This window comes from Rhincodon typus, chromosome 38, assembly GCF_021869965.1.
Source record: "Rhincodon typus isolate 14 chromosome 38, sRhiTyp1.1, whole genome shotgun sequence".
Classification (NCBI taxonomy): Eukaryota; Metazoa; Chordata; class Chondrichthyes; order Orectolobiformes; family Rhincodontidae; genus Rhincodon; species Rhincodon typus.
In genome coordinates this window covers 2301717-2328925 of record NC_063369.1, presented here as the reverse complement: position 1 = coordinate 2328925, position 27209 = coordinate 2301717, and the positions used below count along the sequence as shown (strand labels likewise).

The 27209-nt window shown below is 42.4% G+C and overlaps 1 protein-coding gene across 1 annotated transcript in view; it reads right to left on the bottom strand.

Moving 5' to 3' along the window:
* Positions 1-1909: 1909 nt before the first annotated feature.
* Positions 1910-27209, bottom strand: part of LOC109923797 (KH-type splicing regulatory protein) — a 43693-nt gene continuing 18393 nt past the window's right edge. Inside the window, exons 3-21 of the mRNA XM_048617881.1 lie at positions 27017-27055; positions 25310-25346; positions 24592-24641; positions 23043-23114; positions 21342-21399; positions 18731-18902; positions 16586-16684; positions 15722-15829; positions 14387-14489; positions 13224-13324; positions 10728-10875; positions 10187-10347; positions 9904-10004; positions 9022-9119; positions 7734-7850; positions 7220-7303; positions 6557-6637; positions 5034-5218; positions 1910-2380 (exon numbers count right to left, since the gene is read on the bottom strand). Of these exons, the coding sequence (XP_048473838.1) occupies positions 2372-2380; positions 5034-5218; positions 6557-6637; positions 7220-7303; positions 7734-7850; positions 9022-9119; positions 9904-10004; positions 10187-10347; positions 10728-10875; positions 13224-13324; positions 14387-14489; positions 15722-15829; positions 16586-16684; positions 18731-18902; positions 21342-21399; positions 23043-23114; positions 24592-24641; positions 25310-25346; positions 27017-27055 (1823 nt within the window). The 3' untranslated portion in view covers positions 1910-2371. The remainder of the gene's footprint in view (positions 2381-5033; positions 5219-6556; positions 6638-7219; positions 7304-7733; positions 7851-9021; positions 9120-9903; positions 10005-10186; positions 10348-10727; positions 10876-13223; positions 13325-14386; positions 14490-15721; positions 15830-16585; positions 16685-18730; positions 18903-21341; positions 21400-23042; positions 23115-24591; positions 24642-25309; positions 25347-27016; positions 27056-27209) is intronic.

Genomic DNA, 27209 nt, shown 5'->3' with positions numbered 1-27209 from the left:
GCATGAAGACTTAAAGTGCATGAAGACTTAAAGTGCATGAAGACTTAGGGTTCAGTCTGCAGCCCAGATCACAGATGTCACTGAACTTAAGAGTCCTGAACAGAGACAGATGGGTCCAAATTTAAAAAAAGCTGAGTCACACTAAATCAGGACAACACAAGGCAGTCTGTTTGAATGAATTATACCCTGATCAGAATTACAATTTGTGGCAATGAAGGAATGTTCTTTCTGACACACTTTGCCCTTCAAGGAGAAGCTAGCCTCAGAGTGGGTGCAGTGCAGAGACACCAGAATGATCACCAACATAAAAAGGTTATGAATCGAGAGGGTAGGTTGCATAGACTTAAAACATAGAACAGGACAGCACAGAAACAGGTCCTTCAGCTCATAACGTTGTGCCAAGCATGATGCCAGGTTAAACAATTCCCTTCTACCTGCCCTTGGTCCATATCCCTCTATTCTTTGCATATTCATGCGCTTATCTAAAAGTCTCTTAAACGCCCCTATTGTAACTGCCTCTACCGCCACCATCCCGGCAGTGCATTCCAGACTCCTACCACTCCACGTATAAAACGTGGCCCACATCTCCTTTGAACTTTGGTTTCATTCTTTCAAGTATTGAGGATATCAACAACCTTCCTCCATCAGAAGCGGGGAGGTTCATTGATGACTGCACAATGTTCAGCACCATTTGCAACTCCTCAAGTCAACAAAGGGACCAAATAGGAGTCTATAGGTAAAATAGCAGGGACACATGGGGATTAAGTTTAGGGTGGAATGGAAGCTGATTTTGCAAAGGGAGTAAGTCGAGTCACAGGGATAGGCCCCAGTGCACCTCTTCCAGTCTGGGTTGCAGTAGCAACGGCTTCAGTAGGCAAACGTGACGAATGCTGTGCTAACTACCGGGCAGGTTGCAATTTCAAGTCTTGTTCTTAAACAGAAGTGATTTTTCATTAACTGGTTTGGATCGGATTTAATAAAGCCTATGGTCATCACCATCCTGAGGTGGGACCTGGAATCTCGAGTTTCTGGCCCAGAGGCAGAGACACCATCAATGCACAACAAGAGCCCTCAGTTTGTGGGGATCAAACCTATCACCCTGAGCTTAGGAGTCTCATATTTTACTGACTGAGCTAGCCAAGCACGCTGAATTCTTCTTGTATAATTTGTTGAAATCTCATGGACTGAATGAATGATTGGAGCAAAGATGCAATGATAAAAGAATCTGAGCAAACCAGTGCAACCACTTAGCAACTGGGTTCAAAGCTAAAATGACAAAAACTCTCCAGATATACAGAGTATTGGGGGAAAACACATCATGCTGTTGTACTTCATAGAATCCCTACAGTGTGGAAACAGGCCCTTCGGCCCAACAAGTCCACACCAACCCTCGGAGCATCCCACCTAGACCCATCCCCCTATAACCCACCTAAATCTACACATCCTGGAAAACACTACAGGCAATTTAGCATGGCCAGTCCACCCTAACCTGCACATCTTTGGACCGTGGAAGGAAACCCACACAGACACGGGGAGAATGTCTGTTTGGAGTTTGCACAGTCACCTGAAGGTGGAATTGAACTCTGGTTCCTGGTGCTGTGAGGCAGCAGTGCTAACCACTGAGCCACCGTGCCACCCCTATGACTTGGTCATAGCTCACTCTGGAGGTTGACAGGTTCAACTCCAAACCCTTCTGTCACTTACAGCATGACTAAGACCAGACTCAGCTGAGACCTTTACTCCTCTCTCTAGGCAGAAACCATGGACAAACAACAATTGACAGGTGCTGGTAAATTGCTCCTGGCTGTTGGTTGTTCTTCAGGAAAAGCCAGTACCTTCAGGAGAGAAAGGGAATTAAAACAAAAGGGGAACAAGCTCAACATTTGAGGAAGCATTATAATAACAGAGCCACTGTTTTAATATCATTTATTGTGAAGTGTAAAACGAGCGGTAAAAAGTAAAAACCAAGCTTACATTTTGTTTTTTTAAACCTTAAACAGACAACAAGATGCAAAAACAGACCAGCAGCCATTTTCAGTGTAATGGATTTGATTTCAAAACCGTACATTGTCTGGAATGTTCAACTATCATCAACTAAAAGCCGAGTGATCTATATTTAAAATAAAACAAAGAAAGTATTACCCTGAATTTTTCACTTTTTCCCTCTCCATGTTTTTTTTTGTGTTTTTTTTCCTCCTATAGACGGACTGAATTTGAAGATGGAGCTGAGATTACTCTATCTCCTACACTGGCTCAATATGAACATCTTTAAACAGTGATAGGGAACCTAAGCCTACGAATCTTCATCAGTCTGCATCATTGTTAAAAGGAATATTCTTCCCGACGAAACTGCAATCATCCCCCGTTTGCTTCACTGTGTCTGTGGGAGAGAGAAAATATTTAATGTGGAAATTAGTGGGGTGACACAATAGGGTTTGCGTGCCATCAGATAGATTCATTTCTATGGCAAATGAATTTCAATATAGATGTGTGAGGTATTACATTTTGGGAGGAAGAATATGGTGGTCACATCCTGTCTGGATAATGAATCTAAATGAGGGAAGAGGAACAAGGGGATCTTGGGAAAGGGGTGGGGAGAAATACACAAGTCACAAAGTAGCGATGCAGGTTAGTAAGGCCACAAAAAAAAGCATTAGGGCTAATTTCTACAGCAACTGAACTGAGGAGCAGAGAAATTATGAAAATTTTATAGAACCTTGGCTACACCACATTGGACGTACTGTGAACTATTCTGGTCTCCAAACTATAAGATACAGAGGTAGTGGAGAAAGAGCAAAGGATCTGAGGGGATTATAACTATCAGAAAAAAACAATGCAGTTCACAGGGTCTTTTCTCCAGTATACAGAAGGGATGAGCAAATAGAGATCTTTCAGATAATGAGTGGGTTTGAGAGGGTAGATGTAGAGAAGATGCATCTATTTGCATGGGACACCAAAAGTGGGGCTTAAAACGTAAGACAGTCAGTAATAAATCACAAAGGAATTCAGGCAAGACCTTTACCCTGAAGGTGCTGAGCATGGTTGAAGTCACTATCACAGGTAGTACTGAGGCAAACAGCAATGCAATTAGGGGAAGCTAGACAAGTACATGAGGGGGGAAAAGGAGGATAAGGATATGCTGATAGGGGCCGAGATGAAGTGGGGTTGGGGGGGAGGTAGCTTGTAGGGATTATGAACTCCAAACATGAACCACATGGGTCAAATGGCCTGTTTCTGTTCTGTAGCCTTTATATGGTTCCAAACACAAGCTCACCTCTCCACAATGCTCATAGATTGGGACACAGTCCTAACCTCGCACATTTTGGTTTAATCTAAAGTCACTATCCTGAATGGACAGACTGCTAAGCTAATTGAAGAAACTTTTAAACTGCTTAGATTAGGGGCATTTTATCTGCTAATTCATAATCAGGCTAAATTGATAGGAACTAGCTTTATTGAAAAACTACTGATGTCCCTGAAACCTCCTGTTTCAGGAAAAGTGGATAAAAATATTGAAAGAGAAATCTGAAGAGTTGAGGAAAGAGACTAATTGGACAGCTCTTTCAGAAAGCTGGCACAAGCATGATAGGCCAACGGCCTCCTCCTGTGCTCTACAATTCTATGATCAGGTTAAGGTGGTGTCTCCTCACTTCCTGTGAAAACTAACCACGGTTCTGAGCCCAGAGGCCCTGATCGCAAATTAATTGCTTCACAGATTATTTCAATAGGGGAAAGCATTTTAAATGTTAATTCCAATCCATCACGTTAACAGAATAAGCAATTTTCACTTTGACTGGGATGAAGAAGACGAGAGAGATTTGTTTCCAGAGTCACTTATGCGTTGTATCCTCTAATGCCCGTTAATGAAATTCTTCAACGGGTCTGCTTTAACATCGAAGAAAGTACATCTCATCACCGAAAGACTCATGTGACAGTCTTAAGTCTTCTGCTTCATTGAACCTTCACGAGGAGCAGGGATAGAAAACTGTGTTCAAGAATTTACTGCAAGGTTTCAATCTTCTCTCAGGAGAGCCAGTCCATGTGTCGTATAACTTTGGTGATTGTTATGTTAGGATCTTTGTGACCTTGCCTTTCACCTGTTGCTGATACGCACCGGTTTGATTACGTATTACATTCCATCTGAGGTGATGAAAGTACATGGTAGACATCCCACATGTTTCCCTTCTATATGATCCAGCACAATTGGGTGGCAATTGCTAAAAACTGAGCATGTTAACATACCTGGGAGTGGGGGAAAGAGAGAGAGAGACAGACAGGTGGGGGAGTGGGAGAAAGGGTGGAGAAAGGATGAGACAGACAGCGTGCGCGAGAGAGAGAGAGAGAGAGAGAGAGACAGCGCACGCGCGAGAGAGAGAGAGAGAGAGAGAGAGACAGCGCGCGCGAGAGAGAGAGAGAGAGAGAGAGAAAGACAGCGCGCACGAGAGAGAGAGAGAAAGACAGCGCGCACGAGAGAGAGAGAGAGAGAGAGAGAGAGAGAAAGACAGCGCGCACGAGAGAGAGAGAGAGAGACAGCGCGCGCGAGAGAGAGAAACTGACAGAAGAGGGGAGGGGAGGGGGAATGAGGGGGCGGTGAAGTGATGGGGGGAGGCGAGAGGGGCAGAAAGAGACAGGAGAGGGAGGAAGACCACACGGAAGAGAGAAACAGAGGCAGGTTTCAATTCATGTGGCTTAACCTGCATCTAGAAAATGCCACTGGGCAGTGATCAGGAATAAAAGCATTGGGGAAACGTCACAGCAATAAGTCATACCATAAACGCTTCCAATGTTTAATCACAGAAGGTGGAATCACCCCATGTGTGGGTTCCATTGAGTGTGAAACCACTTAGGTAGAAAAGGAGAGAGAAAGAACATGTTTGTGGGTGTGGGTGTGTGTTTATTGCAGGCCAGGTTTAGTTGTTCTTAGCCAGAGCATCACGATGGTGGGTGAAGGCAGAGCCGTGTCCAGCAGGCACCCCTGCCATAAGGAGAGGAAGGAGTTAAAACCTGTAGGAAGGAGGGGGGTGCAGACGTACCGGTTGCCCTTGTTGTGCAGGTGGCTGCTGGGGGGCAGGCTGAGGTGCCCCTGGCTGCCCGTAGTAAGCTGCCTGCTGTCTGTAGTACTCAGCCCAGGCTGCACTGTAATCTGGTTGGGCTCCTGGTTGTGGTGCTGCTGCTGCCGCCGCTGCTGCCGCTGCCGCTGCCCCTTGGGCATTTTGAGCTGTGGAACAGATTGTCGACACTTAGCATCAGTCACTGTAAAAGCCAGGCACACAACAACATACATGCCAGCCCAGTGCGACATCTACCTCACTCTCATACCACAACCAAGCTCATGGAGATAAACTACTGGAAACGCTCAACAGATCAGGCAGCATCCATTAAGACAGCAACTGAGTTAATGTTTCAGAACAACAACTTCTCTCTCCACACCTTGTTGGGTCTGCAGAGTGATCCCAGTATCTGGCTTTAGTTTACTTGGTGTAGCACTAGCAGAGACTGTCCCTAAGGCATCATGCAATCAACGTAACGCCTCAAGCAGGGAAAATGGATCTCATCACAACAGCTACAAGTATGGGTGAGAAACACTGACATTGACTCAAGCAATATCCTCCAACCCACTGTCACCCACTCAGCTGTAAACTAAGGCCACACATTTAACACAGAACTGCCTTGTTGGAGCACTGCCCCAGCTGACTAACATCAGTACAACGAAACCACGAACATTTACAAGGGGACAATGGCTGCACAGTGCTCAAAAGGGTGTTCAAAACACCAACATTTTAGATGAGAAGCGGGAATAGGTGAAAGACTGAAAATTGACTTGTCAGTACTGGATTGGAGGTCTGAACCCATTAAAATCAAAAACTTCATTCCAACGCTTGGCTTTAAGTGCCCTGGATCCATGTGGTCAGCTTTAGCCAGTCTGTGGCTGACCATGGGACACTAACATGAAATAGAATACACTTGAAACAAGACACAGATGAGCCGCTGGATGGCTAAAATGGGAAACAGAAAAATGTCGCAACCATCCAGATGCCAGTGTAGAACAGACAGAATTCTTCACTGTCAGTACAAACACAAAACCAAGGCCCTATCCATCCTCTCAGAAGTATAAAAAGTTCCCACAGCCACTGTGATCCCAGTAACCTGGCCAATCAACATTACCGTAACAGATCATTCGTCATTACCATTTTGCTTTTTTGTGGGATCTTACTGAGCACAAAAGGGCAGCCACGTTTGCTACATTACAACAGTAACTGAACTTAAAAGCACTTGGCTGGTTGTAAACAGCTTTGGAATATCCTGTAGTGGTGAAAGGCACTACAGATGCAAAACCGTTCTGTTCCTGGTACAGCTGGGACTTGCAGACATGCCCGAGACCTGGAGTGGGAGCTTCACTCTGCAGCCAGCTGGGTAGGCTCGAGTGTCGATTCAGTCTATGGAATTCACCTCTCGGAGAACAAAACCAAGTATAATTGTAAAGTTACCAAAGTTAAAGCTCAACAAAGCTAATGACTGAGTGCAAGGAGTGGACTTGTGATGAATGAGCGCTGACCTTGTTTCTTATAGTACTCCTCCCACGCCTTTGTATAATCCTGCTGGGGACCAGGCTGCTGGCCAGGCTGGCTCTGTTGGCCTGAGGAAGAGAATGCAAAAAAAAAAAAATGATAGATAATCCTATACATGACAAAAAACATTTAAGAGAGGCACTTATAGACAAAGGTAGGGAGCAATGGGCAGCAGAGAGATACTTCCCATTGGTCACTGGGCTGAATTAGAAAGTGGCCTTGAGGATCAGAAAAACAAGAAACTACATATTGGTCAGGGCTTCACCGTTCCTTCAGTGTCAAAATCCTGGAATTCCCTCCCTAAGGGGAGGTAAGGTTCAAGAAAGCAGCTCACCACCACCTTCTCAAGGGTAACTAGGGATGGACAATAAAAGCAGGGCAGCCAACGACATCCACATCCCACAAACGAATAAAGTAAAACAAAATTCTAGATCACCCCACAAGTGGAAATATCTTTTCAGCATCTGAAGAAACAGCCTGTCGGCTGCTATCTGTTCCTGTTTAGGATCTTTAAACTCAACAACAGTAATAGTCATACCAGCCCATCACAATATAGTTGGTGGTGGATTGAGAAGAAAGCATGACAATTCTATTGCAAGCTAATTTACAAACATAAACTGACCCTGTACTTAAAAGAGAGAGATAAGCACCTAGTTTCTTGTAGTATTCCTCCCACGCTTTAGTGTAATCAGGCTGTCCTCCTGGGCCTTGAACTGGAGGTTGCTGAGTGGGGTCTGTTTAAAATAATGGAAGGACAATTACAACAGCATCACAGGAAACTGCAATTTTCCTGAAGACACTGACAAATATACAACAAAAACAGAAATGGCTGGAGAAACTTCAATCTGGCAGCATTGTGGAGAGAAAGAGTTAACATTTTCAGCATAGCGACCCTCCTTCAGAACTTCCATTTAGAGACTCTAGACTTGAAACGTTAACTTTGTTTCTCTCTCAACAATGATCACTTCCATCGCGAAGGCAGGACGTAAAAGAGTTTAAGTCCTACTCAAGAGGAGTGCAAAATCTACACTAACAGCTCACATTAATCCACTTAAGCTTAGCTTATTTTAAACTAGTGCAGAAGTTCATTATGGTTACAGAGGATGACTGTTAGTAGGTTCCTCCAAAATGCTCGCCACGGAAACAACACACTTGCCATCTTACCTGGCCCTGGTGGAGCAGCAGCTGGCTGCTGGGGTGGCACAGGTGCAGGAGGCTGCTGGTAGTATTGTTGATAATAGGCAGCCCAGGCAGCTGCATTTGGGTCTCCGGGAGCTTTACCTGCACCACAAAAAGGCAGCATTAATATTCCACAGAAGTCTACTGCTGCTTTGTACAAAGGTGACAGAACACCATTAACTCACACCCCCACCCCAAGAAGTTAAATGCACCATGACCAAGGCCAGGCATTAGTAAGCATTTTGGAAATGCACAAATGAAAGGCATCAGCACAGTTTTTGGAAAACACAGCAGACTCAAACAGGTGAAAGCTGATGAAATGGGAAACAGAAGAATTTCAAGCTCTGGAAGCAGTTGTTAGAAAGTTTCAGGGTCTCAGCAGACAGACAAGTACCAGAAAGCACAATGACACACCAATTCAACAAGTACTCTTGGCAACCCATCGTTTACTGACTAGATTTAAATGAGTCAAACTCATGGAAAGAATTAAAATTATACATAGGAAACAACTCTGTTCCTTGCAGGGAAATTTGCAATAAAGGGCTCAAAATATTAAATTTAACTGAAATCAAAACTTCATGACCAATAGGAGAATAATGTAAAGAGACCGAAGGTCTGAAGGTGACAGGACGAGGAATGGGATTAACACAAACGTTGCTGCAGTTTTGCTACATGGGAAAAGTGACATGGCCACCCTGTTACTAACTCCACATGTCTGTATTAATAGTTAAGAAAAGGTATTTTCATTTAACGAGGAAGATTTAAGACTTGGACAGAAATCCGGTGAAATAGTGCAGGTAATAAAAATAAGATTTGTATTTGACTTATTCAAGCTGTCAGCTCCATCAGAATGGTTATGAGGACACTTTGACAGGAATGGCAATCAAGTGATTAAAAGTCTGGTTACTTACAGAGAACTGAACTAATACTCCAAATTGATTTTGTACAGGACTTTGAGAATTCAGTTTAAAAGATCAGGAAACCGATGCTGCCCTAAGTGACCATGAACTCAGTGGATTGTGGTTAAACTCTAACTGGATTGGACATGCACGAGACAGAAGGAAACCCTATCTGGGCCTGTACGTGACTCCATGTTCCAGAGAAACACAAATCACTTCTAAGACTCAACAAAGGGATGCACAATCCATCTCAGAGGGCAGCCCAGGCCATGGACCTGACTGAGCCAGCATGTTTCAGTGCTTGCAGATTCTCAGAAACTGTGGCTTGACCAGCTAAAACAACATGAACGAAGCTAGAAAACATTAGTAATTACTTGGGTCGTGTGGTCCGGGCGGCTGCCACTGTTGGTACGTGTTGCCCCAACCTTGAGGAGGATACTGATGTGGAGGAGGTGGCCCACCAGCAGCAGGACTGTTGGGGAAGAACGGTGGTTAGACATTTCATGTCACAACAGTTAAAGATCCTCACGCGTTTCGTCTAGTCCACGCCTTTCCACATCTGACTCAAAGTACCCTTACTCGAAGGAGTGTGACCCACTGTTACTCCGGTCACCCATTTCATCCAATGCTTGCGTCAGTACAGCTGCTTCTCCACTGGTTTAATGGAACCATTTCCTGAGTCTCTGGTCTAGAGTAGCAGACAATAACCAGAGCAGATTCTCTATGAGTGAAGCTGCCGGGAACAGGCAGGAAGCAAAAATGTGTGTCTTGTGGACACAAGGTTCACACCTGGGAGAGGTAATCAATGGTCATTTGAGAGGGAGTGACAATAAAAGCACAGGCACCTCTCCAGAAGTGAAAATCCATATCCCACGAACATTCCCTGAAAGTTACATGAACCCTGACTTTAGGTAACTACAAACTAGGTTGGGCAGCTTGCCCCAGTCCCCCCTTCAAACTAGAAACACTGGAACCCTGTCCATGTGAGTGAGGAATACTGCTGCGAACCAGCTTCCTGCTGTATTAACTGGAAGGGAAATCATAGTTGATATCAAGTGAGCACTTCAGGGCAGACAGTAATGAACAGCATGCAGCAACTAATATGTAAAGAAAATCCACACGTCGCATTATTCTAAAGCAGTAGCCCTGCTCACCCACCCATCATTCCATTCACGAGAAAGTGATCCTAATCCCAGCTCGATCAAATAGTAAAAGGGACAGGGAGTAGACATTAAGCAAAGAAGCAGTTTACTTACTGAGGAGGAGGAGCTCCTGGGGGCCCTTGGGTGAAGGGTCCCGGCTGGAAGGGTCCCATAGGGCCAGCAGGCATTGGAGGTCCAACAGGACACAAGGGACCCTGAAAATGGAACATTTTTTGCTTGAGTACAGAGTCAATTAAACTGCTATCCTGACCTTCAGTCGTGTGCTTGCAAGCATAGATGTTGACAGATGACTTGATAAAAATAACTTGCATCAATTTCTGCAAGTTCTGAGTGCCTGTTTCTAATCAGTTAGAAATGTGATCAATGGTGACGTTACCTCAATCTTCTCCTCAATGAGCTGTTTAGCATGGTCAATCTGTTGAGGTGACCCTCGGATGGTGAAAAGTTTAAAGTTTGGATCACCATTAGGCGGGGGCTGTCTCTGCAGTTCCACAAATGCACCAGTCTGTTGGTTTATTGCCTTTACATTTTCTCCACCTGCAAGGTTTCAACAATTAAACGTAGCTCAGAAACAATGTAACCTAATCGCTCTCAATACAAAGCAAAGCAGAGGACTTCCTTCTATTAATAACTTTGTAGAGGTTTGCAAAACATTTGCAGTGTAATTATTTTCTTTTATTACAACTGTACTTCTTTACATATCTGTCCCAAGCCATCCCTCTAAGCTTTCCTCGCCTTATCCCTCCCATACTGTCCCCAGCCTGTCCACATCACCTCTAATATATCAAAACAAGTAAGATGCATTGAAAGCACACAATGGAGAGAAAAACAACACAAATACATGTGTAAATAGAACACACATTAGACAAGTTAAAACCAAGATTCAACATGAAAACCATTCTGAGTCAACTACTGACCTCTGCCAATGACCAATCCACACTTGTGGCTGGGGACTGAGAAAGCCATCTCTCCTCCAGGGGGGCCCATACCCCACGTGCCTTGTCCCCTTCCCCTTCCTCGGCCAGGCCCAGGCATTCCAGGTCCTGGAGGCCCAGTGGGACCAGCCTGCATAAGCACATAATTTACAACATAAAGTCAGAGAATAAGACAAAACTTAAGTCACATGAGAATTCAGAACGCATTCCGAGATGGACTCTGGGAGAATCACCTGGATGAACTTGCTAATTCAGGAGTTCTGCAGTGGAACCAAACATTAAAAGCTGTTTGCAGCATCCACTGTCATAAACTCAAGCTTTTCAAACAAGCAGCATCCCAAAAGGCTTTAAAGTTGGAGGAAAGTATCTGTTCTAAACCTGGAGTTGTCCGTGCTTTTCCTGGACTGTTAATAAAAGCCAGCTCTCAAAGTTTTCACAAGAATGACCTCAATTTAAGACAAGGTGGTCATTTGGAAGATCAAGTCTACACACCATTCAATTAGATCATTGCTAATTGGGACTTCAACTCTAATTTATTACTGTTCATGCATATTCTTTAACACCTTTAAACATTCAAAAAAAAAAATCTCCAGTGAACTCAGTTCTGCAAGCTTCCAACGCTCCAGTATCTAAAGCAGTTTGGTCAAAGAAAATTCCACATTTCTACTTCCTTCAACATCTTTTTGTCTGATTGAGATCAGGACCTGCCCACTTCTAAGTGATGAAAGGAGCAAATTAATCTAATTTCAACAATGAATTCAGCTCTCTCTTGCTCATCGTCAAACAGTTTGAGTTTTCCTACTAGGACAGTTGCAAAATTCCCTAGTGAACATGGTGCTTGACTAGAGGTCGGTCTGTATTGCTGTGTCCCTACTGTGGGAACACAACATGCTTGGTTGGACATTGCGGCTTGAGTTCCCTTACTTACCACAAGCCAGCATGCTGCTGGAAAATTCATAGATTGAGAGATCCAACAGGCAGCATTGTGCGAAGTGATGCAGCACACTGGAAAGGAGGGAATGAGGTTTGGTGGTGGTGGTGGTGTGGGGGGGGAAAACAAGCTGTAGGTGTGACTCCATCACTTGAATCTAAATATAGGTGGCACCTTGCACAGCAAAGTAGCTGGAAATATTAATCATGTGGCAGTACAACCCAGTTCACACTAAAAGAAATCAGTTTAACATTTTTGTTAACAGCACCTTGCATGGTCAAACTGAAGCCCAAATATTGTAGCAACTACAAATCTGTAAAACAGAAAATTTTGGAAACATTTGAGTTAATCTACTTGGGACAGAAACAAGCTCATCCAATGTGACAAAAGATCACAGATTGAAACATCAACCTAACCTCTCTCCTGACCTGATACACTGCCTGGTCTGAATATTTCAAAAGGAATTTTTAAAAACAAAGCTCAATGTGGACATGGTGAAACATACCATGTCAGTACAATAAACCAACTGCTAAACTGTACATCTTCAAAAAAATATATAAAGCATCTTCAAAGAGGAAGGTCAAATGAAAGAGTATCCTCAAGTCACAGTAATGCAACTAAGCCGGTGTTGTCTTAAATTCAAAATAATGAAGTTTTTGAGGTTAGGTCTGCTCAATCATATTGATGTTTAAACAACCAAACATGTGTACTCTTATTTTACCACTGCAGAACATCATATTACATTTTCTTTTTAAGCATTCAAGTGGGAATAGAGGCTCAAGTCCAACTTCTAAAGCACTCCTCCAAAACCAGAAATTAAACTTGCCCCCACACAGATTGCTGATTTGAAAACATCTCTTTCAACACTATGAGATATCCAACGTATCGGAACTGGACGAGTCTCAAATATTGCCACTCAGTGTGTTCACCACCGAAGATCCCATTCAGCTGTGTGCCCGCCATAGCTCAATCATAGGCGACAATCACATGGGTAGTGCCAAGTGGAAGAATTTAAAGGTAGCATATGGTGAAACAAACAGGCCACACGTAACAAAGACAACTTAGAAGGCTCATTGGTCATCCCGACAACACCTGCCAAAAGGTATCAGGCAGCCACAATCTGATTTTAAACTTAGAATAGTCTCTCAGACATTTGTAGGGTAGAAATAGATTTGTTGGAACCCAGTGAATGTAAAGCATGAACAATAAAACATGCATAAAGGAGCAGCTTACAAAACAGGTTTCACAGCATGGAGTTCACTGCAAAGGTTCTCAAAGATAGCTTGAAATCCTGGAAAGCCCAATTTGCTGACATTTAGCACTGCAGTCTGATTTTATACTGCTCATTTCTGACACGCATTGGCGTGCAACACTCTGGATTCAAGTGCCATCATGGATGCCTCTCTGATGCCTCACCATACTTCGGAAAAAATGGGCTAATAATGAGAGGCCTAACTATCCATGGAACACTCACCACCTTCAGGTGTGGAGAGTAAAGGGCAAGAAATCAGGAAGGAAGAAAGTGAGAATAAAACTCTACTCCATACCCGCACGTTCTGCAGAAGGTCAGTTATTATTTGTGCAGCATGCTGGCATCTCTCTGGAGGCCCCATTACATGCGCTATCTTATCTGGCGTAGACCCATCATCTACGGGATGAAAAAAAAGGAAAAGGACTTTATTGAAAGTTAGCAGTTTCAGAGCAGCCGCAGTATGCATTACAGAAATCAGTCCAAAAGGAACAGACAGCACCTGAAACAATGAACCAAATTCGCAAAAAAAAAACCCAAATATTTAAGTCAGGGGATGCAGAGAGCCAACTGTCACATTCACCCTCATTGCTGATACAATATTTCAATTACATCCAGAGGATGCAATGTTTTCAACAATGTTACAAAGTTGTGTACACTCAGAACTTGAGCATCATGGTTTTCTAGGGGGGTGGTGAACAGTGGGAATCCATATTCATCACCACACATCATTCCCTGGTCAAGGGTTGGGGTCGGGGTTGGGGTGAGGCTCCTGGATAGTGACTGAACTGGCCTCTGGATGTGTTTCAGTTGACAGTGCAGGCGACACCAGAATCAGCCTGTACCAACAAGAAGAAACCCTCTAAACATCCCTGTTGCATTGCTCAATCTTCGCATTATTCCAGGTCAGCAGCTCAAACACAAAGCATGGCAAAATTCTCTAGACGGTATTTTAAACTGAAGAGTTCTGCTCATAATTAACCTTCAGCTCCCAGTCATGTAGCTAGGGGAGAAGAGAGCAAAAACAAAACGTTATGCCACAAGACAAAGATAATAGTAATATTTGCACCCTCCACACCCAGTCCTTCTACACCATACCAAATCATTGATATGGTATACACTTGATGATTCTGAACACATTGCAGTGGTTCTCCGAGAGACAACCTCCCAGGCAGTGTCACTGTTAAGAATTCTGTCTCCCCAAAAAATAGCAGCTTCAATAGTCGTGGGCCATCATCTACTGCAACAAGGGGTATGCAGAAGGTTGGATGTGTAGAGAACTTTTTACTTGCGCTAACAGAGTGAGCAATTTTGGACAACTCCAATCACCTAGCCACTTCATTGCTCAATATTGCTGACCGCAGTGGACTTCACTCTCACACAGGTCTACATTCTATAAAATGGAGGAGTCTCAGATTTATATTAAGGTTTCAAATACCCAACGGATGTAATGGGACTGACCTGGTTTGAACTGTATTCGGACCCCAGCATCGTTCTGAATTTTCTTGATCATTTCTCCACTACGTCCAATCACAATTCCCACTGAATGCCGCGGCACTGGGACCTGGAGTATAAGAGGTGATTCATAAAAATCACACTATTTATATCTTCTCAAAAATGCACACAATGCCCATCAATGTTCCTCACTACCTTCAGGAAAACACCAAAGCTCCTTTGATATTGAGTATTTTCCAGCGTCCCACCATTCATGGTTAACCTTCTTAGATCCTCTCTAAGTGCAATGCCTCATATTTTTCTGTACAGTGTTTTATTTGCCCAGCTATCCAGTCCATTAATATCTTGCAGTTTAGAGCTATACTGTGCACTCTTTACCACTTATCGGTTTTCATGTCATTCACAAACATCTTGATTACACCCACTACATTGAAATCTATGTTATTAACATACACCACAAACAACAAGGGCCCCAACAGCCAGCCCTGTGGAACCCCAGTGAAGAGACTTCCAGTGACAGGAGCACACTCCTACTATTAACCTCTGTTTTGTGCCTCAGTTAATTATGCATCAATGCACACTCTGCCTTGGATCCCACAGACTCAATTTCTACAACCAGTCTACATTGAGGGACCTTATCAAAAGCCTTGCTGAGGTCCATGGAGACAATATCAGATGTATTACCCTCACCAATACTCCTGGGTCACCTCCTCCAAAAATTACATCAAATTTGTCAAATGCGACCTTCCAAAACAAATCCATGCTGAGTTTCTCTGATTAGCCAGTGTCTCTCCAAGTGCAATTACATTCTATCACTCAGAATTCGTTGATAACTTCTGAGCTTAGAGTGGCCTGTAATTTCCCAATCTACCCTTCCTTCACTTTGATAATGGAATGACATTTGCAATGCGACAGTCCTCTGGCAGCTCCCTTTTGGCCAGAAAGGATTTCAAAATAACCAAGGCCTGCGATATTCTTTTCTTGCCTTCCTCAACAACCTGAGATACATCACATCTGGGCCTATGAAATGATACACTTTTACAGCTGCTAAACCCACTAGTATCTCTCTCCCTCTATGTTAATTTCTTCTGATAATCCACAATATTCCATGCTGATGTTTATTGCTTGTCTCCCTTTTCCATTGTAAGGCTGTAAGAACCGTGCATTTTTATTTTTGTGTCTTTAAAATTTGTGCATTGAAATGAGGAAAGAACAATTTTTGAAAACAGGGATTTACCGGGATATTTAAATAATTTCACAGCAAGGAATGAGATACCTATTATGAGCTTTGTTTTTTGTGCCTCTGGGTTCCTGCAAACAAAGAAAACCATGAACACTTACATCTAAACCACCGACTCCACCAGCTCCTCGATTGCCAAACTCATTTCTGTCCCCAAATCCTCCTTGATCGCGTTCGTGCAGAATCTCCATCACCATGTCTCGTGCTTGCTGCAACAGCCATAGCAAAAGTAGTTAACCAGACAAAGTAACTACAACTCAAAGAAGGAACAGCAAAGTCGTTATTGGAGCTCGACTTCAGAATTCACAATTTCAGCCAATATTTAGTTTAGAATCCCGATCAGATTGGAAATGTTTAGTGACGCACTGTAAACAAGTAGGAGCAGCTACTTCACTAATCAGCTCCAGGGTTCTGTAGCTTCACTAATCCGAATAATGAACACCCTACTAACTCTGCACTTTATTAAAACCCAGAGTCTTCCCAGTTCAGGGCAACTCAGAGATGAAATTCTTATAAACTTAGAACAGTTGGTGTTAAAAGGAACAGCAATTTCAGCAGCAAATCCACCACAAAGCTAACTAGCACCACAGTCAATAAGGGAGGTGCAGCAGGAAGCAGTTTACGCAGCGTGTGTCAGAACACTGGAGGGCGTGGGGCAGGGACAAGTGAAGAGAAACTACACAGCGATCTGTACTGGGGCTGGAGAAGGTCCTCTGGTTAGCAACAAATAGGGGGAAACAATAGACAACTGGTCTCCGTTTCACTGACAAGTTCCTCAGTGACAGGTGAAAGAACAGAAGAGAAGCTCAAGGAGATGGCAGTGGAAGAGAAGAAGCCAAGGATACCTGTTCTCATTAGGATTACTATAAGAATCGTGGGAACCATCAACAAAGAGCATGGAGATAAAGGCAGTGAAAATCTACAGAGGTGACACAGTCGCAATCCGGATATATAAAAATTCATACCTGTACTTTAAAAGGATCACCGATAATTCGGAGTGGTTTATCTACATTAGCATTTTGTGAACCATCTTGGATTAAAATCATCTTCACTCCAGCACGTTCCTGTTTACAAAGATGATAGAAACTTCAGGATGATAGTTCAAAAGGAAGAACAACGGAAGGATCCCTGTTCAGAAAACTCAGGGACCAACTTTTACCTAAAAACAGTCTGCAAACCTCATTTCAAATTGTTTTAATTGTACAATCAGCAAGCAATGGGTCAAACATGTGTACAATGCCTGTATCATTTGCTTTACGTCAGTCATTTCATTCCCACAGTAATCAGTTAAGTGCAGAACAATCTCACATCCTAACTTGTACCATACAGGCTGCAAACTGGAGACAGCATACAATTTGATCAAAGAAATAAGTTGAAAGTACATGCAATTACAAAACAGGCAAGTAACCTTGTGACTTTCATGGTTCCTTCAATTTTCCACCAGGCACTAATTTAACTCTCTCAAACCGTGTACAAGGCAAAATACTGCAGACGAGGTCAACTGAACTGAAAACAGAAAATGTTGGAAACACTCAGCAGTTCAAGAAGCGTTTACAGAAAGAAACAAAACAGAACATTTTCCAACATGTTTCTCCCTCCAAGAGTGCTGCCTGACCTGCTGAGAATTCCCAACATGCTCTGTTTTGATCTCTCTCTAGCTGGCCACCTCTTGCTGCTTTCCTTGGAAGCACTTTCCATCCATACATCATCGAATCCCTACAGTGTGGAAACACACCCTTCGGCCCAAGAAGTCCATGCCACCCAGACCCATCCCCCTGTAACCCACACACCCCTGAACACTACGGGCAATTTAGCATGGCCAATCCACCTAGCCGCTCCCTACATCGCTGTGTAAAGTGCTTTTAGTTGGTTCACCCTCCAAGTACGAACTAACTTCTTGCAAAACATGACAATATTATAGATGCTAATATTAGTCCACTGATTGGAATCTATAATAGCAAGTTAAGAATCATAGAATCCCTACAGTGTGGAAACAGGCCATTCAGCCCGACAAGTCCAAACAGCATCCCTAACTTAAACATCGCTGGACAATTTAGCGTAGCCAATCCACTTACCCTGTACATCTTTGGGCTGTGGGAGGAAACTGGAGCATCCAGAGGAAACCCACGCACACACAGGGAAAACGTGCAAACTCCACACAGACAGTCGCCAGAGGGTGGAATCGAACCCGGGTCCCTGGCGCTGTGAGGCAGCAGTGCTAATCACTAAGCCACCGTGCCGCCCCAACGCATTGCTGGGAGACCTAACCTGCATGTCTATGGACTCTGGGGGGGAAGAAAGAGCATCCAGAGGAAATCCACACTGATACGACGAGAATGTACAAACTCTACACAGACGGTTGCCCAAGGCTGGAATTGAACCCAGGTCCCAGGCACTGAGGCAGGAGTGCTAACCAGTGAACCACCAAATGAGAACTTTTAAAGGAAATTATTACAGAATCCCAACAGTGGGGAAACAGACCATTTGGCCCAACAAGTCTACAACTACTCTCTGAAGAGCATCCCACTCAGATTCACCCCCACCCTATCCCCACAACCCTGCATTCCCCATGACTACACATCTAACCTAAACATCTCTGGACACTATGAGCAATTTAGCATGGCCAATCCATCTAACCTGCACATCTCTGGACTGTGGGAGAAAACTGGAGCACCTGGAGGGAAACCCATGCAGACATGGGGAGAAAGTGCAAACTCCACACAGACAGTCGTCCGAGGGTGGAACTGAACCCAGATTCCTAGCACTGTGAGGCAGGAGTGCTAACCACTGAGCCACCATGCTGCCAAACACTGCATAAATGATTTGCTATGTAAATAAATATTATGGGAACCACAGCAGCCCAGCGTCCTAAAAATAACAACACAATCAAACAAATGACTTGGCCTTTCTGAGTCTCAGGCCTTGGAATGGGTTGATTGAACCAGAAGTACAAAGGGGATGGTCTAACTGGCCAGCATGTTCAGATTCAGTTCCTGCCTGAATTACTGATCTAGTTAGGATTCCACACAATTCTGTTTGAGAACTTCCATTTAATATCCTGAATAAAGCCATTCTTCTGGCTGGTTCCTTTCTCCTCTTCAATTTTGTACCTGGAGCTGTTTGATGGTCTCTCCTCCTTTGCCAATAATGAGCCCAGCCTTTCCTGCTGGGATCACAATCTCCTGAATGGATCCATTTTGTCCATTTGTGGCATCATGGGTCTGACCTGGAGGCCCACCTCGACCCCTTGACACAATTTCATCCAGTAGCATTTTCGCTGTCCTGCGAACAGAATGCACAGAAATTCAGATTGCAAGAGATAAAGCTCTTGCCACTTTAATTATTGGCAAATAATTTTATTGCTCCAAAGTTAGTCCCTGGGAAGTCCCGCACAAACACAGTTACAGAGGAAGCCGAGAGTTGAAAGAAGATCCTCCTCAAACATTTATACATGATAAAACTTATGAAGATTCTGACAATATTCAGCAGAAAATGACTTGGATTTTTGCTCCAGTCCCAGCTGTGAACTGCAACAAGGTGCCCAGACCTGGATGATCACTACTGTACAACTGGACCGTACTGAAACTAAAGGAGCTATGGTTCTTTCCTGCAACAATCCAAATAAACTGAAGCATTGTAGCAGCAGTCAAATACAGGTTCAGCTGGAAATAATTGCTGACTAAGTAAAGCAAAACTTGTTTTGAAGACATTCAATATTCTAAGTTCTGTTCTAGGTGGAGTCATTGAAAGCACCAGAACACCTGGTGGATCCACAAGCTACAGAATGCAAAGCCCAAATCCTCTCTCAGAGCCAGCAATATATGCAGGAGTTCTATTATATTTCAGCAGGGGTTCTAACAGTCATGCAGTCAGGCACTGCTGTCATAGATTTAACTCCAGGATGGTAGGTTGACTCCCTGCTGCAAAAGGATATGGGTGTTACAGAGACTGTAGGATATTCTTTTGGTCATCTACACTGGCACCAATGATGGACCAAAAGGGGGATGTGGTGCAAAAAGCACTGTTTAGGAAAAAGAGTTGTAAAATCAAGGCCTCCAAGGTGGTAATCTCAGGATTACTCACAGTAACATACATGCTTATATAAAATTAAATGAATGAATACTTGGTTGAAGGAATGGTATAGAAGGGAAGGCTCTAGATTTGTGGCATCTGGACTGGTTTTGGGGCAGATGGGTCCCATTTGAGGAGAATAGGTTATATCTTTTCAGAACTCCAACCAACATCCTCACAGGGAGATTTGCTAGTATCATTGCAAAAGATTTAAATTTGCTTGTCAGGCGGAGGGAGACACTGGAGAGGACATCCTAATAGGTGATAAGTGAAGCTGGGAATAGAAAAGTAGAAAACTCATAAATGAAAGCATAAGTCAGCAAAGACAAGTGCCAACATTGAATAAAATGAAAATACAGAATTAAGTTAAGAAAATAATTAAATACAATCTTTGAATGCATGCAGCATTTGCAAAAAAGTCGGAAATTGCCATTACAGAAATATGGGATGAAGGTTGACTAAGGTTGGGAACTGAATATTCAAGGATATTTAACATCTTGGAAGGACAGGCCGAAGAGGTGGGCAATGTTGATATAAAGGAATCTGTACAGGAGAGTGACCATAATATGATGGAATTGCTCCTTAGGTATAAAAGCAGGGAAGTTCAATCCCAAACTTGGGTCTTCAATTTTCCAAAAGGAAACCATTAAGATCTGAGCGGTAAGTTGCCTATGGTCAATTTGGAAAATGCTAAAGGTATAACTATAGATACACAATAATCAGTATTTAAAGAATTAATGCCTGATTGATAACAAACATGCACTCCTTAAAGACACAAAACCAAACAGGAAATTTTGATTGAGCAGAGCTAACTAAGCAACTTAAAAGTGGCATTAAATCAAAGGAGTAGGTTTATTAAAAAAATTGGGAGCATTTTAGAATCCAACAAACGAAGATCAAGAAACTGAAAGAAAGGGAAAAAACAATATGGAAACTAGCAAGGAACATTATAAGAGGTCATTAAAGCTTCCAAATGTATGCAAGAAAAAGATTCATAAAGACAAATGTTAAGCCATTATAGGCAAATTTATAATCATAAATAGTGAAACGGCAGAAAAGCTAAGTGATTATAGCGTGTATGTATTCATGGAGGAAGATACAAGAAATGAGAGATGAACTCATTCAAACAGATGAAATTCTTAAAGGCCTTGGCAGGGCAAATTTCAGACTGAGCGTCATTCAGCAGGCCATTTAAGGCTGAGAGGAGGAATTTCAGAGGATGGTCAATGTTTGACATTGTCCATCTGAGAAAGTTGTCCAAGTCCAGTCACGGACTATCTTCAAGGCATGAGATCAATAAATTTCTACGTACAAAGTAGATCATCAGCCACGATCCAGCACCACGGTACAGGCTGAAGGGGGCAAAAAGTCGCTATGTTTCTACATCTCTAGTCCTCTCCCTTTCTTCTTTTCATCAAAGAATGCAACTGAAGACAATGATCCCATAGAAAGCTTTTATCGTCAAGAGTTTTCATTGAAGGAACTCAGGCTGAAAAGGCCCCGCGAAAGGAATTGAGCTGCCCAGCTGTGCTTGGCCACCTCCTTACTCAACTATGCTGCTTTAAATAGAATCTAAACCCAACATGGTACTCAACACAAGGAAGAGTCTTGTTTTTTGTGACTACACAACAGACATACATCTGCACTTACTGAATTGATTCCGAATTTCCTGTCAGTGAGACGCATCGTTCTGGTAAACCTCCACTTTCTGCAAGAAAACAATTTCTAATTAAGCACATTTAAAACACACATTCCCAACACAATGAATAAATACATGCTTCACATTAAAGAACTAAACGAAAATAGCCTTTCCCCCTGCTCAAGGATATAAATTCTGCCAGCCTGCTGCATGTGCAACAGCATAAGCCTTCAGACCTACAAGATGAAAGATTAGAACTAGAACAAGGATATTGCAGTGAGACAGAAGTCAGTTCCTTCAGTAAATCAGCATTTCTCTACAGTTCTATCAGAAATAATGTTGATTCTCCCAAGTTAAGCAGAGATATTTACATCCAAAACATGCTATGTTTTAAGGGCATCAAAAAGAAATGCTTTTCAAGGCTGGAGTAGAAGTAAGTTAATGCAACATCTGGATTTGTGCTGCAGTAAAGATATTTTTGGAGACATATCAACTGAACTGTACTCTGCTTGGTATCAATGGTATCAACTGTTGTGTAAGTTCAACCAGCAGCACTATTTTTTCATAAAGAAAACTGCTATTATTTTGGCTGTGATCACACAGTGAATCAATTTGACTTTATAAAAATGTCGCAAACACTATTTTCTGGATAATTTTGGCAATTCACAGGGAAAAGATAAAATGATATCTATGCATGTTATGTCACAAATCGAGTACAAATGTAGTTGTACTCACCATCACAATTTGGCCCAGAGGAAGAAAGAAAAAGCACAATTTATTTTGTTTTTCAGAAACGGATCCTGATTTTTTTTTGGGAGCTATGTTATCAGTGGCCAGAATGGGGCTTAGGAGTTTCTTTTTCTTCTTCCTCCACCTCCCTGACTCAAATGCATTGAAGGATGTTACTCCCATTCAAGGTCAGGAGCTGGGTAAGGAAGAACAATTCCAGAGGTGTACAGCAGGGTTATGAATGTCGGGGCTGGGCATTACTTGAATTGGTAGTCTGCAATCAAATTACTGTATTGAGGATCCATCACCAATCACAAGACATACATATTCTTCAGTCAGTTTTATTTTGAAGATAAAAAGGTCTCTTTTGATTATGAGCAATGTTTCATCAGGTAAACGTCATGGGTGCCAACAGCTTGCTGGTATCTAAGTTATGTCCAAGTGATTATTCTTTAGGAAACAACTTAGACAGGAAGTATCGACAGGTTATTTGACCATTGGGATCATAATCAAAAGGCCAAATCATGCCCATGTTCAACATCTGCTCCCAACCAAAGACAACTGGACAGCTGGAACTGAGGTCAAGTCTAACCTCTCCCCTTGACCTAATGAGGTGCTACATTTGCTTGTGGCATACCAACTGCAGCTCAGGCTGAAATTAGCCTGAGGAGCACAGAATACAGCTCAAACCTAGAGGCTGTACTTTCTGGTACAGGGGTGTATACATGAAAAACTGAGGCAAATCCCAAATGAAAAATGATTTGAACAGATCTGTACTTATTTATGTACGTTGAAGAGACATGTCAAGCGTAGATTCATCACAACAGCCGAAGAATTCACATCTCTCATTTCCGAAAAGACAGTTAAATTAACTTTCAACATTTATGCATACATGGCGTAGCTACAATAGACTTTTGAATGTCAAAAAAAACTGAAATGCATCAAAACGTGTACTTAAGAAACAAGGTAGAAAGCTTAAATACCTGGAGCAATCTGTACTTTGCAACCAGACTCCTGCTGTATTCGGTTTATCTGCTCCCCACCTCTGCCTATAACTAAAACAAACAAGCATTTCACAAATTGGGCAGGAATAGACTAGGTGACAACAGACCTTGGGCATTGACACAGAGACACTGAACAGTTTCCAACACCGTTGGTAGTATAAATCCATGTAATCTAGCAGCAGTTTTTGAAATCAGACTAGCTTATAGCAAACTTGCAAACCTCTCCCCTCCCGACCCCCATGAGCATGCATGTTACAAACAACAGGCAAATATATATACTGGAGTAACCAGAGTTCCCAAAGTACTGCGCCCCCCACCTGACTAAAAACAGCCACACCTCATAATCCCCCTTAAATGCGGTCCCTTAAGTGGTTCCACAGGAGGCCTTCAGTCAAGCGGCTACTTTACATCAATATGACTGGAAGCTGAGTGTTGAGGGAATTGAGAGATGACAGGGTTATGTAGCAAAGTAACACCTTTGTGCTCAGAACACATCCATAAGATGACTGAAACCAACCAGAAATAGAAACCCTGACAAATACCATCCCAAATTCATAGATCCTGGGAACAAATTTAGCACTCTCAGAAATTAACATTCTTTGCATAGATTCAGGTCAATTGAGTCCTTCTCACTGACAGAAAAAAATGTACAAATGGAGTCGGTGGGCTAAAGTGCCATTTTATTAACATGAGATTCTGAGTTCTCATCTCAGTGTGCCTTTCTCCATTCTTCCAAGACATGACCTTCAGTTAAAAGTGGCACAGCAATAGCACCGCTACCTCTGGCCCAAAGATTGTTTAAAACCCATCTGTCTGGAATGTGTCAAAGCAGGCTGATTGAAAATAATCAAGAGGTTTCTGACATCGTATTAGTGTTCCCACCTGTAGTCAGAAAGTTCAGGTTCCAGTCCTGCCTGTGCCGGTGGTGTGTCATAACATGACTGAATAGGTTCATTATAAAATGGGGTTCCATATACAACAAGTTACAATTATGATTAAAATGACACCACCACCTACTGTGATGAGGAGATTACATTGGGAATTACGTCTCGCCTACCAACATTGTGGTTGGGTATGCACAAGTATAGAAACAAAGGGACAACTTCTAAAAGCATTTCTGTTGAACAAGAATTAGAATGCTAAAGCAAAAGGATCAAAAAGCATCGAGCACTTTTATATGTTATACATACTTTAGAAGCTGAATTGGTTTAGAAGCATCTCTATTTGTTTTTTTAGACATTGGACATCTCACACATCAATAAAAGAGATTACTTTTGCAACTTTGTCATTCAGAACACAGAAAAACTACTGGATCAGTTGGTTTGAGTCCAACATCCTCTCATTTTAACATTCAAAGAAAGTATCTCATTCTGTGCATGTACACAGGAATTCAATTAGGACATGAGTTGCCTGGTCTCAGAACGTAAACTGGACAAGGTACTGCAGTTGTTGCATTCAGCAACATGAAGAGGATCATACTGAAAATAAAAATAAAACTTGATTCATTTGTTATTCCATTAAGACTTACCAAGACCAACCATCCCATCTGGCACTCTGTAATCCTCTGTAAGGGTTGCCCTGGAAAAGAAGATAGATGCCAAAACCAAACAAACTGACAGAAAAAAATACACAAGAGAATCCAAGGGTCACTCACCCCAATTTTCCATTTAGAAAACTGGTTCCTAGGTAGTCAGATATGAACTTACATGCCACAATCACAAATTGTTCAAGTCTTTTAAACAATATCTTATTGACAATACTGCATACATCATTACTTGCCATACTACAGGACTGCTGATTCAACATGTGAGCACACTGTACGCATATCTAATTCTAAGTTGTCAAATACTTTGTACTTGAGGATACTTGTTTAAAATGCACTTCTCTTCATTTCGATCCCTCCTGAGGGGCTGACTCTTGGATTTCAGCTCCTGTGGTGTTCGACACCCTCACATACATTAGTGAAGTGCAGCACTAATCACATGAGTTTTGATCAAGAGTGGACAAGGTTTTTCAGACTCAAGGCATCATATCCAAGCTTCTGGTAAAGGTTACAACTTGGTGATGGTCGGGGCTCGCTGCATCTCAATACTACTTCAACTGAGATTAGCTGATGTAATGTTGCGCCGTCTTCACTAGTAAGGCTCAGAGCTGGACTCTTCATCAGAGGCATGGTTGTGGTGGTTTTTGGGAGGTGGAGGAAGAGATAAACTCCATATTGACCTTTGACATTAAGCTCTCCTTACCTTTGCTGATGTATTGCTGCAAGTTGAGCCCCGATTGCTGGGGAAGAAAACAGGGACACAATTAAAGGATACATATCTTCAAATGCAATGCAACAGACATAAAGTTGCAATACACCTGTGCCACAAGTATGAAATGCTATCAAATTTATTCAAACCCCTTCAGCATAACTGCACACACACTCTGGAGTTTTGGAACATGACCGAAGTAAACATCACTTTCATTGCTAAGAATAAAAGCATTTCATGTTAGGAGAACATATTTTAAATGGGGGTGGGAGAAAATGATTAGGTGTTCAGTCTATTTAAAAAGTCTCAAGGAGTATTTGAGCAAACCATACCTAAACTGCTGAGAACATTGAGTGTTAGTAGCAGATTACTTTAACCACAATGGAGGAATGCAGGAATATTGTGAACACCACACTACCCCTCAATTAGGTGACCAGTTTGCAGTGAAAAGTAACAACTGATGCTACACATTCTTGGCCCTTGATTCAAATTTTTTAAAATGGTTCCTCTGTACTATTTCTCCCACAAGGAGAGCAAGTGGAGATCAGCTACACAGCTTTCACCGATGCAACTCAAAGACTGACACTCAAGTGCACAAACTCAAGCTATAGTGAATGGCTCTTTGTCATTAATCAAAGGCACTACACAACACAAAACTAGACACACCAATACAACTGGTCAGGCGATAGAGTGAATCGAGAACTCCTGTTCTCTGCAGCCACACTGAAATCAGGGCAGAATAAGGAAATCTTTCTTTCTCCAATTCATGGAAATATCAGTCAGGCCTCTCTCAAATGACTGGTTGCAATGCCTGGGTAAGCTTCACACAAAGATTACTTGAAAGTTGCAAGTACCCAAGACCTGTCTCTGCTGCCATCAGCTGTCCTTGGTGTAAAGTGATCTTTGGGGCTTCTGAATCTTCATTTTGGAGGCACCATATTCCAGCGCTCCTTTCTGCATGTGGATTTTATTAAGGTATAGCAGCAGAAATTAAATTCAGTGCTCAGTTTAATCTGCCGTCCAGTTTTGTAAAATTCAATCATGTGTTTCTTGGCCTTGTGTCAAGATAGTTACTCAGCTGGATGTATTTTTTTTAATCTCATTTATTTTGGAGAAACTTTAAGAGCCCCGAAGACAAGCTGAATGCACTCCCCAAACTGTTTCGACTTATTCCACTGGATTTCTCTCTGAATGTTATACAAGTAAATCATGAAAATCTTGTTCTTCAGTTTTGACACTTAAGCATGAGAATATATTTTATCAAATGTAGCCACTTTTAAACATTTTAGGATAATATTCACCGATTGTGAATTTAATCCAGTGCTGCAGCATTGTTACTGGGTTTACCTTCTTGTGAACAGCCAATTTCATATCTAGCCAGTAGCGTGTTGATGTTCTTAATAATCCATCTCACCTCAAACTGCCCTCACTATGACTCATTGACTGGTCATCCAAAATTTCAGTTTAAAATGATATTTGCCAAAAACCCAATCTTGGAAGAGCAGAATTCGTAATTCTGTATCATAACACAATCAGACACACCAATTGCTGGAGCCAGGCGAAATCCTAGCATGAAACAGCTGTCTGTGCTACAGCTACCACGAGATTTCACATGCCCAATATATCAGGTCTGACTGAAACCCTAATGACAACACTGGCCAAATAATTTTTCTAAGTGTATGTAACAAATGGACTACTTACGATCACTTTGTGCTGCTATTTTTTTACTATCCGGCTGATCTGTAAAAGAGAATTTGAAGATTTTTCTTTTTACAACTGACAAAGAAGAAGAAATTCAAGCAGCTGCTCACAAAAATACAAAAACACCCATGTCATATTCAGAAGACATTCTTCACACATTTCTTCACACCCTGGTCCATCACATTTACTGCAC